Raw genomic sequence first — 19,430 nt, 5'->3', positions numbered from 1 at the left:
TCCAAACCAATAACCGTTAGTTGTTAGATTCATTAACTACGTATTCTTTATTAATTAAACAGACATCGATAAATATTACTGTCAAAGTTAGTAGCTTGCGAAAATGACCGCTTAAAACATACATGAATGTTATAATTTACTTACCCATAGACGTGTATCATCCCAATGTTTCACCTGGCTTGCTATGCCTGTGTCCCCAATAGGAGCACAATCGCCAACTTACCCTGCGGTCAATGGTGTTTACTAACTTAGAACGCTTTTGTATCCCTTAGAGTTTCATTATTCCAAATTTTAAGGATTATAATTAACTATAAAAACCATGCAAAATTGATTTGTAAATCTTGTACAAAATACAGTTTTGACAGATACTCAATGCTTTTTTTTAATTAAAAAAATTTTAAATATAAAAAAAGGATATTTAATTGATCAGGCAGTTCGAAAAAAGGTTTCTACTGGTAAATATAGAGTTTAAAAACTTGAATGTATTATAATTTTTCCGTACAATTCTTATAACTGAAAAAACAAATATTGAAATAGCAGGTTTTATATAAATAAAGATATGTAAAAATCTTTTCTGATAACAATTCCATCACTTTAAATAATTGAAATAAAATTAAATGAATTATCATTATACTGTATACACTGTTTTTGTAAATAAACTGTGGACGGTTTAGAAATGATTTTTTCGACACAGAACATTCTATACCGTATGTTTCTTCTCGCAAAATCCAAACATCAAACGCGGCCAGCACATTGTCGCAATCAATACAGCTCGTAGTTGCCGTGAAAGGGTAGCGACGACGCTTGTTTTATTTATCGCCCCGTCGCTGTCGTAACAGTAACTGTTAGTCTCTGTGGGACAACCGTCAGCCACTTGGTCGCAATCAATCCAGCTCGCGGTTGCCGTGAAAGGGTAGCGACGACGCTTGTTTTATTTATTGCCCCGTCGCTGTTGTAACAGTAACTGTTAGTCTCTGTGTGACGACCGTCAGGCACTTGGTCGCAATCAATCCAGCTCGCGGTTGCCGTGAAAGGGTAGCGACGACGCTTGTTTTATTTATCGCCCCGTCGCTGTCGTAACAGCAACTGTTAGTCTCTGTGTGACGACTGTCAGGCACTTGGTCGCAATCAATCCAGCTCGCGGTTGCCGTGAAAGGGTAGCGACGACGCTTGTTTTATTTATCGCCCCGTCGCTGTCGTAACAGTAACTGTTAGTCTCTGTGTGACGACTGTCAGGAACTTGGTCGCAATCAATCCAGCTCGCGGTTGCCGTGAAAGGGTAGCGACGACGCTTGTTTTATTTATCGCCCCGTCGCTGTCGTAACAGTAACTGTTAGTCTCTGTGTGACGACTGTCAGGAACTTGGTCGCAATCAATCCAGCTCGCGGTTGCCGTGAAAGGGTAGCGACGACGCTTGTTTTATTTATCGCCCCGTCGCTGTCGTAACAGTAACTGTTAGTCTCTGTGTGACGACTGTCAGGCACTTGGTCGCAATCAATCCAGCTCGCGGTTGCCGTGAAAGGGTAGCAACGACGCTTGTTTTATTTATCGCCCCGTCGCTGTCGTAACAGTAACTGTTAGTCTCTGTGTGACGACTGTCAGGCACTTGGTCGCAATCAATCCAGCTCGTGGTTGCCGTGAAAGGGTAGCGACGACGCTTGTTTTATTTATCGCCCCGTCGCTGTCGTAACAGTAACAGTTATTTTCTGTGTGACGACTGTCAGGCACTTGGTCGCAATCAATCCAGCTCGCGGTTGCCGTGAAAGGGTAGCGACGACGCTTGTTTTATTTATTGCGCTGTCGTCGTAACAGTAACAGTTATCTTCTGTGTGATGACTGTCAGGCACTTGGTCGCAATCAATCCAGCTCGCGGTTGCCGTGAAAGGGTAGCGTCGACGCTTGTTTTATTTATTGCGCTGTCGCTGTCGTAACTGTAACAATTAGCCTCTGTGGAACGGGCGGATGGCACATTGTCACAATTTATAACATACCGTGATTGTAACTAATTGAATTTCTCCGATATCATATTGGGTTACAATTTGATATTTATGTAAACATTATCTATACAATTTAATTAATACTGAACTTTTAATATCCTTTTGGTAGCAATGATTAATTTATTCTTAATTCTATATTTATCTTAGAAATTTTGGGAAGTGACGAAAACCGCACTACAGTTTCTTTACATCTGTTTGTGATTATGATTGCTCATTGGTATTCATATCAGTTAGTTTGATCACGCTCTCAAATCTGGAACGATATTGCTAGTTATCTTTTATTCGTTCAGCGATCGTCTTCTCTCTTATTCAGCAGGAAGTAACCTAACCTTAATACCGTATTTCTCACATACACATGCTTTATTTTAGTATTTTTTTTTTCAAAAATTTAAAAGTGTTTTAAACATTAATTTTTTGTCCCCATTTTTAGTGCTCTTTAGATTTAATATTTGTACCGCCAAGAGTGAACCGTGTAACAAAAATTTTGTGGCATTAACTTTATAATCAAGTCATGTTTTAAAATTATTAAATACAAATATATAGTTAATTGGGATAACCTATTAGTTTCGAGTCAAATAATATAGTATCAATTATTCATATATTATCTAGATTATACAACAAATTTAATATTTATTTAAACTCTAAACACCTGGTACATGTTAAGGTTAATATTAATATTATTGAATTGAATATTTCCATTGGCTTTCAATTTAGTTTGATCAGAGTTAATCCACTTGCAGTTTGGGACAAAGGAACGGTGGAACAGAACGCGGGGTGAAACGAGTGACCTGGAACAGCCAATGTATCGTGAGATCCGCCAAACCTTGCTAACCTGCCCTAAATGGAACAGTCCGAAGAAGTTTTAAGCAAAGTTAAAGTGAACATTAGTTCGGCTGTATCTCTAATAAACGATTACTATCCTAAATTGTATTTCTGTTGGGAGTATATTTCATACATATAGAGATATGAATATTTTATTATAACTGAATTTCTAATGTAGCTACATTTCTCACGAATTAGTTATGTTTTTATCGCTTATACTACGTACAGAAAGGCACTATATAAATAAACCTGTAAAATACTATTTCAAATACAACGCCTTTTCACTACTTTTACTCCGTTTCAGAGAGAGTGTTTTGGAAGGGCTCATTCTTGCCAATATATGAATTTGGTTTAAGGAATACTGTCTATATAACGAATGATATTAAGGGGAAATAATAAAAACCTACTTACAAATATTTATCGACATTCACAGGGGTCAAACTCTCGATCGGAGATCAAGTACGCTTTGCTCTTGTACGGACAATAATATGGAGGACAAACCAAGTAGATGGCTTTTAAAATACGGAAAATTATTCAGTATTGTTCATTAATCATAAGCAATTAGTAAGCAATACACTTTCCTTTTCAGTAAACATTTGTCTTTTAAACTAAAAATCTCTAAATATTGTTTTTATTTTCAAACTTATTCATTTCACAATCTAAATAGTGAAAGAGTTATTCAGATCTAAGTGTATAGAGGTGGTTTAAAATCGGTGGAATTTTTATACGGTCTTAACATTATTTGTAAAGTAACTAGAATCTATTTTCATTAATACATTTTTATTATATCTAGACTTATGGTGAGAAATTTTGCTTTATTACATATGCTACGTACACGATAAAGACTAGAAAATTTTAAAATTTTAATTTTAACAATATTACATAATTTTAAAGACTAGAATACCTTATTTCTGACCAATATGCAGGTTATGTGCTGTGAATTTGTAATTTTTATTTCCTATTTATAATTACTTAAAGAGAAAAATAGAGGAAACCATAGATTTATGTGTAAATATCCACAATATTTTTAATGGAAATTAGTTTTATGGATATCGTATTTTATGGATAAAAACGCGTAAAAGTTGCACAAAATCACAAATTTAAATTTAAAGTTAACTTTCACATGTATAACAGTTTTACGATATACTATACGGTCATTTTCTCTTGTAAGAAGATGAGATAAAATTATGCTAGTACAAACATGATTCTTTGAAAACGGAAACGGGGATTTTATTCTTTTTTTAATTGAGAAAAGGAAAAAGTGCAAGAAAGTAATTGGATACGGAAATTGAGAACGACCGCCAGAGGAGATGTGCGAGTAGTGCCGCAATCTCGGTATTGGCGGCGGACTCCGATATCCAATCTCGCTCAGACAGAAATGGAAATAGAGGTGATAATATATATAACACGTTCTCTTACAGGTTCAGGACCATATTTAGCCGAACAAGAAACGGTTTCTTGTACTATACGAATCTTTATAAAATTTATATAACCATTCTTTATTCAGGGTGTAACAAAATGCTATACAAACTTTATTATACTGATCTAAAAACTAAATACTACCATTGGTGTACTTCTTTTCTTTTACGGCCTGTCTGCATCTATGTGTTTTTTAGATTTAATTTTTGTAATTCAGGAACCAGTAAATATATATATCTGAAATTTTGTAGTATTATTATTATGCATGTTTGTGATTATGATTGCTCATTGGTATTCATATCAGTTAGTTTGATCACGGAACGATATTGCTAGTTATATTGTATTCGTTCAGCGATCGTCTTCTCTCCTATTCAGCAGGAAGTAACCTAACCCTAATACCGAATTTCTCACATACACTTGCTTTATTTTAGTATTTTTTTTTTAATTTTAAAGTGTTTTAAAAATTAATTTTTGTCCCCATTTTTAGTGCTCTTTAGATTTAATATTTAATAGAGTGAAACGTATAAAAAAATTGTGGCATTAACTTTATAATCAAATCATGTTTTAAAATTATTAAAGACAAATGTATAGTTAATTGGAAAACCCTATTAATTTTGAGTCAAATATTATAATATCCATTATTCATATATTATCTAGATTATATAACAAATTTAATATTTATTAAAACTCTAAACACCTGGTACATTTTAAAGTTAATATTAATATAATTAAATTGAATATTTCCAATTTAAATTAATATTAAACTGTCATAACGCGTTTTAAAATGGTGGGCAGTTGAAGTCTTTAAAGCTTACTACATTAATAATTATGAAAATGTTTAAAGATTAATAAAAGTTGCTCAATGCTTATACTAATTATAACCAATATGATACCTAACACATACAAATTTGCCAAGAAAAGAATGTACGTTTACGGTATCAGTAACAACTGTCAAATCTTATATCGACACGATTTACTGCTCGATTTGTATGATCTGTGTCTTTTATTCTTATTCAAAAACTTTTATAACATTTGGTTAGTCCTTTAGGGTATTAAGCTTCAAAAATTTTAACCGTCCTTCATCTTGAAACGTAATATAATATAATGTAAATTTTCCCCTTGAAATTATAATACATGAAAAATAGTTGTACCAGATTTGAGTTTTATATATTTACTGGTTTCTAAAATAAAATATACAACTTTAAAACACATACAGACAGGTAGATAGGTAAACGAAACCAGTTAAACCTTTGGTTGCATTTAGTTTTTAGCTCCTCTTTGTCCATGGAACAATATGCTAGAGTTTGTGTAGAGAGTTTTGTTACACCCTGTATATTAATGAAAGAACTACCGAATTTGAATTGAGATGGAGCCAATCCTGTTATATATCGATCCAAAATGACTTTGTAACATTTTTATCACTGTCCGTGCGAAAGCTGTCGATTGAAACTCGGTGCGTTGGATACTCTTAGCCGAGAGAACAATAATGTTCGGTCCAGGTGTCAAGGGTCTATTAGCACATACAGACTCGTGTATTAGTTATATCATCGTCGGAACCTGAAATTCTCTACTTCAACGCTGTGTATACTAGTTGATAGTGCGACTAGTTTGAAATCACAGGATGAAAAGGATGTGCAGAAACTGAATACAATCATGTGGCACAATAAATAAGACACGTGATGAAATTACTGTGTTGGACTGGTTGTTAAGGCACGCCATGTACTGCGAGTCCTTCGATCGTCCATTGCATCGATTTATGATGCAATTTACAACTTTTTCATTTCAGACCACGGTCTTGCTTATGATAATTTTGTCTATTATAGCTTCTAAAGTTTAAGAGTGTAAATATGCTTTACTTCATTATAATACAGTAATAAAAGTAACGTAATTTGTTTATTATAAATTGTAATAATGAAATGTGTGGAACAATATTCAAATACTAAGTAATTTTTATTTCTGTAACTTTTAGGACAATAAAACTAAATTACGATATGATATTATGCAATAGTAATAATACACGGCAGAGAGAACTGTTAAATTGAGATTGCACCATGCACATCTCAAACAAGTTATGATCACTTAAGAGATTCCATATAATCTGTCTTGGCATGCAGTTACATATGGCAGGGCATGTTCTACATGAAGACCACCACACGCGCCATTTTCGTGCTATTATCTTCATATGTGTGCTATGTAATTGGTATATTTCATTGATGTTTTTGTACTTTTATTTTTTTTTTTGTACCCAATGTAAATGTATGTATTAATCACGACATTGAAAGGATAAGTCTTAGAGCAAAATCCATGCATCTGTTTTCTTTGCCTAAAAGTGTTTTTAAAAAAACGTAAATAAATTTCCTTTGCCATGTAACCTATATCGTTTATACTATTTATTGTCATAGACTCACTTCCAGTAATGTATATCCTGTTGCACTTCCGGTGAAGTGGGTGAACTATGATAGGTTGATATCTGAAGAGGCCCTAAATAATTATGTTTGAATAAATAGACAGAGCGTAACTTCTTCAGCTTGTCTAGTCTTTGACGTTATAATACTTAAATCAAGAAGGTTCGTATATTGACCCTAAGTTCCAAGTTTTAAGTCTCCAGGACATTTCTTTCAAGATTTATCGCACAACACGATTTCGAGAATAATCAGTGGGACCCAGGTGCTGAAACATATCAGTGATTTTTGTTCATTGTGCAGTTAAAGTATATAAACTACGAATATATGGACCCTAAGTTCCAAGTTTTAAGTCTCCAGGACCTTTCTTTCAAGATTTATCGCACAACACGATTTCGAGAATAATCAGTGGGACCCAGGTGCTGAAACATATCAGTGATTTTTGTTCATTGTGCAGTTAAAGTATATAAACTACGAATATATGGACCCTAAGTTCCAAGTTTTAAGTCTCCAGGACATTTATTTCAAGATTTATCGCACAACACGATTTCGAGAATAATCAGTGGGACCCAGGTGCTGAAACATATCATTGATTTTACTTCATTGTGCAGTTAAAGTATATAAACTACGAATATATGGACCCTAAGTTCCAAGTTTTAAGTCTCCAGGACCTTTCTTTCAAGATTTATCGCACAACACGATTTCGAGAATAATCAGTGGGACCCAGGTGCTGAAACATATCAGTGATTTTTGTTCATTGTGCAGTTAAAGTATATAAACTACGAATATATGGACCCTAAGTTCCAAGTTTTAAGTCTCCAGGACCTTTCTTTCAAGATTTATCGCACAACACGATTTCGAGAATAATCAGTGGGACCCAGGTGCTGAAACATATCAGTGATTTTTGTTCATTGTGCAGTTAAAGTATATAAACTACGAATATATGGACCCTAAGTTCCAAGTTTTAAGTCTCCAGGACATTTATTTCAAGATTTATCGCACAACACGATTTCGAGAATAATCAGTGGGACCCAGGTGCTGAAACATATCATTGATTTTACTTCATTGTGCAGTTAAAGTATATAAACTACGAATATATGGACCCTAAGTTCCAAGTTTTAAGTCTCCAGGACATTTATTTCAAGATTTATCGCACAACACGATTTCGAGAATAATCAGTGGGACCCAGGTGCTGAAACATATCATTGATTTTACTTCATTGTGCAGTTAAAGTATATAAACTACGAATATATGGACCCTAAGTTCCAAGTTTTAAGTCTCCAGGACATTTATTTCAAGATTTATCGCACAACACGATTTCGAGAATAATCAGTGGGACCCAGGTGCTGAAACATATCATTGATTTTACTTCATTCTGCAGTTAAAGTATATAAACTACGAATCCAATCCAATAAACTATTTTGTGAAACTAATTAAGTAATGGTTATAGTTAATTGATTCCATATTGTGCTGTCGTTAAACTTCAAGATTAATAGTTAAAAAATGTAATTTTTTCAATAAGACTTGAATGTAATCAAGTATATATTTCTTATTATAAATATTCTAGTTTTACTCACGGATAATTTAAGTGCTCGTGTTATGTGAAAACTAATTGATTGAAGACAATAAAATAAGGAAGGAAATTGTAATGCTATACTCGCCTCGGAAATAAGATTATTAATAAAGACCGGTCTCCCTTCACCGTGCAAAGTTCAGAGATTTTATGTTAGGGCCACCTCAATAGCTCATTTCCCCTGGGAAATTTGATTAATACACAACAATCGTAAAGCACGTGTATTCAAAATTAAATGTTTCCCAACACACGTCCGAAACAGTAGTTGTCCAGTCGGCCTAACCAGTGTCCCCCCCCCCCCAACATCATCCCTTGTAGAAACTCCCCCTGGAAAACAATTTAACATTAACCTTTTCGAACCAATGGGCTAGATACATCTAAACTAAAACATTGTCTCAGACTGTGCCCGTAGCTACATGACAGTGACAGTTTATATACAGTATGCGTTCTCTGGTAGTGTTGTTGGATTCATGCAATCTGATATTAGCTGAGCGTAGGGGAAGCTACAGGTTCAGGCGACCGGAAATATCGGGTACGTCTCCAATTTTCACGAGAAGCATTTGCACTAGACACTTCAAATTCAATACGCTTTTACGTTTCTGCTTCAGCAAAATGTGCAATGATGTTTAGCGTTGCAGACTAATCTAATTATTTTTGGCGTCGACCGCAACAGCCGCATTATTTGTATATTCGCTTCACTGAAATTGAGTGACGATATAAAAATAGGTATACAGATAAGAAATCAATAACATTATTCTTCTGTGGCCACAATCTCATCATATAATACATCGGATAGCGTGTCTAACGCCCGTCCTGGCATTGAAACTGTTATTGACCGCAAGGGCGAGCTTTGCTTTTCTTATACTTCAATCACAGAATTTTTCACACTTTCAAGGCTTCCATTGTATGCGAGATATGTAAAAATTACGACAGCGAAAATTGCGCCAGTGACAATTACTTCATCGATAATATTGAAGACAGTGACAATTACGTCAGCGTAAATTTCGAAAATGACAATTTCGACAGTTACAATAGCAACAATGGTACTGTGTCACTGACGATAACGACGGTAATAACTATTATTGTAATAATTACGTCAGCGAAAATTGAGACCGTGACAATAATTACGTCAACGATAATTGAGACTGTGACAGTTGCGAATATGTGACATTATTTATTATATTTTGTGTATTATAATTAATAACTTTATACGTGTAATACATGCATTATACATTTTATTGTTACACATGGGTAACTTAATATTTACAAATGTGCACGTATCATAGTCAGATATATAAAATGATGTATATTTTTATTTAAAAACTATTGCAGCTTCAATTCCAATAAAATTATTAGTTGAGGTACATACAATAAAGATTAAGCCTTTGGAATTGTCACTGTTACAAGTTATTAACATAATACTCGGGCAAATATTGAACATAACACCTATTTATTTCTTTTAATTCACTAAATCAATATTCAACGTTGTAATACTTTACAAAATTCAATACAGTATTCAAAATGATTTATTTTCTTAGGGAATTATTCCTAAAATATGTATCCTGTATACAACGGTGGCAGTTTAAAGTTTCAATATTGATCTTGATTAAAGAGCCGCCATTTTCTAAGGGGTATAATTTGTGAAGTGTGATTTTGTATCATTATATTCAAATAATAATATTTAAAATGATACGCATATTGATCTTAACTTTCATTTAATAATTAAAAGACACTCCCTACGGGCCGTTCTAACAATGCAAGCGTGTCATGATTATTGCATAAACAAGAAGTTAGCATAACCATATATTGTTTTACAAAGTTTGAACATTGTTTGAGTGTAGTCGAAAAGTATTAAGGTGTTTCTTAAAACTTTACACATTCTTTCTCTGAATACTTTTTTGGAATAATCAATAATCATACAACTTGCACAAAACTTAGTTTTTTACAAAGTATTATTAAAATAATTAGTGCTGTTCTCTTCTCTAACCAATGAACTATATTTTATAAAGAACTGTCATGGTAATGTTTCCTAACGTGCAAATTTAAATTCTGGACGTTTATTTCTAAAACTAGGAATAAAATAATGCGTTGAATCTTTTTGTATCAAATATTTATGATAGTTTAAGTTTAACGTTTTCAGTATGACTCTCAGCGACAAACAAAGAAGGCGGAAAAACAAATAAGCACGCCAAAACGAATAAGATTCTTCGAAGTGAGCATGAGTGCTCTTGGCTATTATTTAAAAACAACACTTTAAATCACAATAAAGTCTTCTACTGACTACTTAATAGAAGCGCGCGCGCGCGCGCGCACACACACACACACACACACACACACACACACACACACACACACACACACACACACACACATTATATACATTTAATAATTGAATGTAATTTTCTATATAACCGTGTATAATCTATAATATAACCGTCACAATTTTAATATACAGTGCAGGTGTACGCCTAACCGATATTAGCGTAAGAGGATTCGCGGAGGTTCCATGTAAAATTTTTAATCTACAGCTCATTTCATTACGTTGCCTTTGTAACTAATTTTCAAATATAACAATGTTTTCACAAGGTAATACTTAAATCGTTTAGATGTGTACTGGTCTTACTTTAAAATTATTAATTTCCAATATTTTCACTACCAAAGCCATGCAAATTATTTAGCATTTTTCTTAAAGGATAACACTCAACGACGATTCGCTATAGTTGATTCTTATGCCCCTATTGCCCTTATCGCTTAAAAGAATTCTCGAGTAAGTCCGGAGTCGCGTTTCATTGCGTTTAGAATTAAGCGGTCTTTATAGCTCTGTATATTTGCATCTTTAAATTGATGATCATTTAAACAAGAAGTCAGAAAAATGTTTATATTAAATTATATATATATTAAATTTAATTATATACTACTCTTTTGGCAATTGCATATGGAAAATTCTGTTTCATTACAGATGTATTTAATTATATAAACCTATAGAAGTGCAGTTAAACTGACCAAGTAAGGGAAACTAGTGTGCCACTCAACACAGTATGTTGACTACGCTGTAACGGCTATCCAGACATTCAGATGTATTTAATTATATAAACCTATAGAAGTGCAGTTAAACTGACCAAGTAAGGGAAACTAGTGTGCCACTCAACACAGTATGTTGACTACGCTGTAACGGCTATCCAGACATTCAGATGTATTTAATTATATAAACCTATAGAAGTGCAGTTAAACTGACCAAGTAAGGGAAACTAGTGTGCCACTTAACACAGTAAGTTGACTGCGCTATAACGGCTATCCAGACATTCAGATGTACTTAATTATATAAACCTATAGAAGTGCAGTTAAACTGACCAAGTAAGGGAAACTAGTGTGCCACTTAACACAGTAAGTTGACTGCGCTATAACAACTATCCCAGACATTCAGATGTACTTAATTATATAAACCTATAGAAGTGCAGTTAAACAGACCAAGTAAGGGAAACTAGTGTGCCACTCAACACAGTATGTTGACTACGCTGTAACGGCTATCCAGACATTCAGATGTACTTAATTATATAAACCTATAGAAGTGCAGTTAAACTTAACTTAACACAGTAAGTTGACTGCGCTATAACAACTACCCAGACATTCAGATGTACTTATAGAAGTGCAGTTAAACTGACCAAGTAAGGGAAAATAGTGTGCCACTTAACACAGTAAGTTGACTGCGCTATAACAACTACCCAGACATTCAGATGTACTTAATTATATAAACCTATAGAAGTGCAGTTAAACTGACCAAGTAAGGGAAACTAGTGTGCCACTTAACACAGTAAGTTGACTGCGCTATAACAACTACCCAGACATTCAGATGTACTTAATTATATAAACCTATAGAAGTGCAGTTAAACTGACCAAGTAAGGGAAAATAGTGTGCCACTTAACACAGTAAGTTGACTGCGCTATAACGGCTATCCAGACATTCAGATGTACTTTAATTATATAAACCTATAGAAGTGCAGTTAAACTGACCAAGTAAGGGAAAATAGTGTGCCACTTAACACAGTAAGTTGACTGCGCTATAACAACTACCCAGACATTCAGATGTACTTAATTATATAAACCTATAGAAGTGCAGTTAAACTGACCAAGTAAGGGAAAATAGTGTGCCACTTAACACAGTAAGTTGACTGCGCTATAACGGCTATCCAGACATTCAGATGTACTTAATTATATAAACCTATAGAAGTGCAGTTAAACTGACCAAGTAAGGGAAAATAGTGTGCCACTTAACACAGTAAGTTGACTGCGCTATAACAACTACCCAGACATTCAGATGTATTTAATTATATATACCTATAGAATTGCAGTTAAACAGACCAAGTAAGGGAAAATAGTGTGCCACTCAACACAGTATGTTGACTACGCTATAACGGCTATCCAGACATTCAGATGTACTTAATTATATAAACCTATAGAATTGCAGTTAAACAGACCAAGTAAGGGAAAATAGTGTGCCACTCAACACAGTATGTTGACTGCGCTATAACGGCTATCCAGACATTCAGATGTACTTAATTATATAAACCTATAGAATTGCAGTTAAACAGACCAAGTAGGGGAAAATAGTGTGCCACTTAACACAGTATGTTGACTGCGCTATAACGGCTATCCAGACATTCAGATGTATTTAATTATATAAACCTATAGAATTGCAGTTAAACTGACCAAGTAAGGGAAAATAGTGTGCCACTTAACACAGTATGTTGACTACGCTATAACGGCTATCCAGACATTCAGATGTATTTACTTATTTAAACCTATAGAATTGCAGTTAAACAGACCAAGTTAGGGAAAATAGTGTGCCACTTAACACAATATGTTGACTGCGCTATAACGGCTATCCAGACATTCAGACGTTGGCTGTCGGGACTCTTACTTACAGGGCCCTCTAGAAAATTCTAATCAGTTTAAACTAAACATTCGTGAACTCTATGCGGTGGTCTTTTGAATTCATTAAAGTTTGAAAAACTATTAACTCCTAGAGTCTACAAAACTGGACAACTTACTGACCTAAATTTTTCAAAACTCATGCGGTAATATAATCTTTGAGCTGAGTTTTACTGCTTCCTAGATACGGACATCTAACTATTTATAAATACCTATACATTCAAAGAAATCATATCCAAAATACGCCTTTTTTCTTTAGTATTATAGCTGTTTTCCTACTAGTTAGCAGAATACATCCTCTCTTAACTATTCTGGATTTGATGTAGAATAATACAAAAATCAGGTGCCAGATCCAGGACTCGGAACCTTTTGGTAATCTAATGGGTTGTTAGAGAGAATTCAGACAATAAAATGGTGGTTTATGGTAAACTCAGTATCAAACACTATTGATCTTATCCCGCAACAAGTTTTGGTCCCTTTAATGAAATAATTGTGTTAAGTAAGGAATCAATTTAACTATGAAAAACTGCGGTTCAAATGTGTATTTAAACCTGTAAGGCAATAAATAAATTTTGTTAGTAAATACCATTTTGGGAGTAGTTATAGTCTACACTCAACATACAAAATATTACTTAGGTTTTTCTCCTTTAAAGAGGAATTTTTGTTACTTAAAATATGTAATTTTACTTGCAGGAACTGAAGATTTATTTATGCTACTCTAGATTGATCATTCATAACTTCCTTAGTTAAGAGTTTAGGTAATTGGAAAGCTTTCTACCAATAACGAAAATTCGTTCTACCATTGAGAGAAAAACTGCTATTTTAGCCGATAAGCTTCGATAGAGCCGTAAAGCTATTTGTTTGTATGAAGGCAGTGATCATGTTAATGGGCAACAACAGAGAAGGGATGGAAGGGTGTAGAGGGGGGTGTGGTGAGAGGGGATGTTTTGGCGCCGAAAACGGCAGCGCCCCGCCCTCACCCTCAGACTATTGACCGACTAGCACGTGGTGGGGCATCCTAACCTTCCCCAGCTCTACGAGGCATTACGGGTCGGGAACTGGGGAAATCACGGTTTACTTTCGGGATTGCAAGTGTCATGGGAGGGTTAATCGTAAAGTTCAATTTACTCTGAATCTAAAAAGGTCAGTTTCCGCGAAACTGTATGGACTTGTTAACCAGAACAAATTTCCAAAATTATGATTGCTAGGTTTTTTCCGTGGCTTAGAATGAATATTTCCTGCAATGTAATGACATTTCAAGGAGTCGGCTTCTTTATAAACAACAGTTAAATTTCTATTCTGAGAAAGGTAAAGGTAAACTCAATATATACACTTTATCCTAAAGCATTGGTGTATAAATCGTTTTAATTTCATTTACTACTGTAAAAGCATATTTTAGTTACGCTCCTTTAAGATATTTCGCTTCCCTGAATACTGAATAGTAAATATATGACTGAAAGTGGTGTTTTTTATTACAAATTAACAGTAACAACTAATATGTCACTATGTGACTCGTATATTGAGTAGGGATTCTTATAATTAACTGGTCGGTTTTAGAAGTGTTATATACTTTATTTCAAAAAATTATACTTATGTGTCTATAAGTGTCTTAAAAATATTTAAATCATAACGTTTAGCTGTTTTTGTATTTTCGTTACATACAGTGGGGTTTCTCTACGTTATTGTTATTTAGTTGTTACTTATATAACATGAATTTGACACAAGTTATTCTTAAAAACAGTTATGCCCTGAGAACCGCTTAAGATAATAATATAAAGGCAGTATTATTTATTGAACACAGCTAAATGGTTAGCCATGATCAGGCGGAAGGCTGTGCTGGTCTTTTAATTTTTATAAAAAGATCAGTAGATCTCTTAATTGAGCAATGAAGAACTTGAGTAACTGGTTTGAACAGTCTAGGACCTTTCTATCAAGAGTTGTCCCAAAGACGTGTATTAGGATGCATGGATGTATACACGAACTGTACTCTGAGTTTCAGGTTTCTAGAACCTTTCTACAAAGACTTATCACAACCTTGTATTCGAACAGATAGATGTATAGACGGACTGCTCTTTAATCTTTCTTTCTCAAATTAATTGGGTTCTGCCTTTGATTACATGGAATTCACGTACCAAGTTTCAAGTTTCTAGGACCTTTCTATGAAGACTTATCACAACCTTGTATTCGAACAGATAGATGTATAGACGGACTGCTCTTTAATCTTTCTTTCTCAAATTAATTGGGTTCTGCCTTTGATTACATGGAATTCACGTACCAAGTTTCAAGTTTCTAGGACCTTTCTATGAAGACTTATCACAACCTTGTATTCGAACAGATAGATGTATAGACGGACTGCTCTTTGATCTTTCGTTCTCAAATTAATTGGGTTCTGCCTTTGATTACATGGAATTCACGTACCAAGTTTCAAGTTTCTAGGACCTTTCTATGAAGACTTATCACAACCTTGTATTCGAACAGATAGATGTATAGACGGACTGCTCTTTAATCTTTCTTTCTCAAATTAATTGGGTTCTGCCTTTGATTACATGGAATTCACGTACCAAGTTTCAAGTTTCTAGGACCTTTCTATGAAGACTTATCACAACCTTGTATTCGAACAGATAGATGTATAGACGGACTGCTCTTTAATCTTTCTTTCTCAAATTAATTGGGTTCTGCCTTTGATTAAATGGAATTCACGTACCAAGTTTCAAGTTTCTAGGACCTTTCTATGAAGACTTATCACAACCTTGTATTCGAACAGATAGATGTATAGACGGACTGCTCTTTGACCTTTCTTTCTCAAATTAATTAGGTTCTGCCTTTGATTAAATTGAATCCACGTACCAAGTTTCAAGTTTCTAGGACCTTTCTATGAAGACTTATCACAACCTTGTATTCGAACAGATAGATGTATAGACGGACTGCTCTTTGATCTTTCGTTCTCAAATTAATTGGGTTCTGCCTTTGATTAAATGGAATTCACGTACCAAATTTCTAGGACCTTTCTATGAAGACTTATCACAACCTTGTATTCGAACAGATAGATGTATAGACGGACTGCTCTTTGATCTTTCGTTCTCAAATTAATTAAGTTCTGCCTTTGATTAAATGGAATCCACGTACCAATTTCAAGTTTCTAGGACCATTCTATGAAGACTTATCACAACCTTGTATTCGAACAGATAGATGTATAGACGGACTGCTCTTTGATCTTTCTTTCTCAAATTAATTGGGTTCTGCCTTTTATTAAATGGAATCCACGTACCAATTTTAAGTTTCTAGGACCATTCTATGAAGACTTATCACAACCTTGTATTCGAACAGATAGATGTATAGACGGACTGCTCTTTGACCTTTCTTTCTCAAATTAATTAGGTTCTGCCTTTGATTAAATGGAATCCACGTACCAATTTCAAGTTTCTAGGACCATTCTACAAAGACTTATCACAACCTTGTATTCGAACAGATAGATGTATAGACGGACTGCTCTTTGACCTTTCTTTCTCAAATTAATTAGGTTCTGCCTTTGATTAAATTGAATCCACGTACCAAGTTTCAAGTTTCTAGGACCTTTCTATGAAGACTTATCACAACCTTGTATTCGAACAGATAGATGTGTAGACGGACTGCTCTTTGACCTTTCTTTCTCAAATTAATTAGGTTCTGCCTTTGATTAAATGGAATCCACGTACCAATTTCAAGTTTCTAGGACCATTCTACAAAGACTTATCACAACCTTGTATTCGAACAGATAGATGTATAGACGGACTGCTCTTTGACCTTTCTTTCTCAAATTAATTAGGTTCTGCCTTTGATTAAATTGAATCCACGTACCAAGTTTCAAGTTTCTAGGACCTTTCTATGAAGACTTATCACAACCTTGTATTCGAACAGATAGATGTGTAGACGGACTGCTCTTTGATCTTTCGTTCTCAAATTAATTGGGTTCTGCCTTTTATTAAATGGAATTCACGTACCAAGTTTCAAGTTTCTAGGACCTTTCTATGAAGACTTATTACAACCTTGTGTTCGAACAGATAGATGTATAGACGGACTGCTCTTTAATCTTTCTATCTCAAATCAATACCGTTCTGTCTTTGTTTAAGCGGAATCCATCTACCAAGTTTCGCCTCTAGGACTTTTCTGTCTGTAGTTACTCATATACGAACGTTAGAGCAACTTACAAAAGGACATAGACACCATTCCAAGAAACGCTTTTCTGATCCTTACTAATATGAGCCATCCATTTTTTAAGTAAATTGGTCTTAACACACAACAGTTAGAGTTTTTGGATATATCATAGCTTACAGTTGGGATTGACCCACAGAACAAACAAAAAAGATCAAATCCCTACAGATTAAAAAAAGAAATTTAAATGTTCAATAGCATGTACGATTAAAACTCTTCGTTTACTCCATCAACTCATTCGGTAACAGTGCAATGTTTTGAAATATATATCTTTTTTCGGAGGGAAAATCAATTAAAACCACAATTCACTTTCCGCCAACAGACCTTCGCTCAGATACAATAGTTTGTGTAAAAGTAAACTTAAACAAAGTTCGGTGAACACACTACCATTGATTCGATTACTTTTTACAGCACAGCGCCAAAGTGAGTGCTTATAAGATTTTGAGGCAATGGATTTTAAACTTCTCATTACAGTGAAAAAATAATCTTCGACAATGATTGCGTCCAAGCAAAATAAAACAAATATTCCTCTCATTTGTACATGTATCCAATTCCACTCTTTTGTAATTTCTCATGTTACAACTAAACTTTCCAGGATAAGATAATAATTCGTAACTTGTTGTCACGATCATTTTCCCATAAGATCATATAAAAAACGATTGTACTCATACACTGTTGAGGGAAACGTAACTTTAACTAATAGTTACAGTTTAAATATTGTCATGCTAAGTATTGTGTATTATGTGCATAATGAAAACATTTTTAAGAATCAACACAAAAACCAATTTGGATACTTTAACTAATTATGATAATTAATGATGTATTATATATTTTTTTTTTTATACATGTTTGTATTATATTTTTAATTGTATACAATAAACAATAATAATAAATAAAGCAATGATAAAGAGATGAATAGATTAAATTGCAAATAAAAAGTTTAATCAGGAAAAAAGTTTAGGAAAACTTTTATTTATTTTTCTAATCACGTTAACTTAGAAATACACAACTTATCACTTCACATGAATATAACATCAATTAAATGTCTTTACCTTGTTATACCTCCTAGTATTTTAAGAACAATTTTATTTTGTTTTAACGTTTTGGAAACATTTCTTTGTCACCTTTTACAGAAAGAACAACTACAAGAGGACGTGACTTACATTGGACAATAATAGAGCTTAAGTGTTGTGTAGTAGCTTCTATGTGCCACTAACAGCACAGATCGCCAAGTGAGGCCCACCTATGATGAACTGGACATTCAGTGGGATCTAGTGTATTGTGTGTGTGCCTGCGCGTCTGTGCGCGCGTCCTTCTGTGCGTGTGTGTCCTCCAGCAAAACTGAAGATGGCATTCGCAGCGGCCCGAATGATCCTTAAGGATAAAAGAAGAAAAACATCCAAGGAGGACTTCGCGCCCAGAAATAAAAGCAAGGTAACCAGCCGTACATTTGAACAAAGAAGTAATCAAACATTGATACGTTATTGGTGTGTAACATCTTTACCAGTGACCTTCTAGAGGTCTAAAAATGTCACAAATTTTCATTTTTTATTATCTAGTTCTAAATACCCTGAGATAGGATATATCAATAACTTACAATACTTAATATACAATTTATGGGAAGAGCTGGCAATAATTTCTATCAGATAAGCATAGAATCCAAATTTAAATACTTGCCCATCATAAAATGAAAATATTATTTACAGTTTTTTCAGTACCAGAGTATTTGTTGGTTGGCTATATAAGCCCATAGTGGCTAACCAAATCTTACTATTCAAGTAGATGATGAAACAGTTGACATTTAAAAACCCAGTTTAAGTCAAGTTGGAGGACTTACTTTAATTCGATAATCCGACAGAATATTTTTGTTACAATTTAATAGTAATTTTATGACCACTTTTCCGCAAACCAGGTTAGTAATGTAGTATTTGGTTTCCATTGTGCATATGTTCTCAACTACTGTTTGGTAGTCTCCTACTTCTAACACATGGTATTCTGGGATGTGTTACGCACCAATACCAATGTACAGCCAGTACTGGGGATCCGTACAACGTATTACTGTAAGATTTCTATATTATATGAATATAAAATAGATTA

At 34.1% G+C, this 19,430-nt stretch overlaps 1 protein-coding gene across 3 annotated transcripts in view; it reads left to right on the top strand.

Moving 5' to 3' along the window:
- The window catches only part of LOC124366479 (neo-calmodulin-like), a 479,044-nt gene that overhangs the window by 287,477 nt on the left and 172,137 nt on the right, over window positions 1-19,430 (top strand). For 2 of the 3 annotated variants that reach the window (XM_046823062.1, XM_046823063.1), the window contains exon 2: window positions 18,467-18,767. The exons of the other annotated variant lie outside the window; for it this stretch is intronic. In XM_046823062.1, coding sequence (XP_046679018.1) covers window positions 18,681-18,767 — 87 coding nt within the window. In that variant the 5' untranslated portion in view covers window positions 18,467-18,680. The remainder of the gene's footprint in view (window positions 1-18,466; window positions 18,768-19,430) is intronic. 3 annotated transcript variants of the gene reach the window in all.

The sequence above is a fragment of the Homalodisca vitripennis genome, chromosome 7 (genome assembly GCF_021130785.1).
Source record: "Homalodisca vitripennis isolate AUS2020 chromosome 7, UT_GWSS_2.1, whole genome shotgun sequence".
Lineage (NCBI taxonomy): Eukaryota > Metazoa > Arthropoda > Insecta > Hemiptera > Cicadellidae > Homalodisca > Homalodisca vitripennis.
Note: the sequence above shows the minus strand (reverse complement) of the source record. Positions and strands in the feature narration are given on the sequence as shown.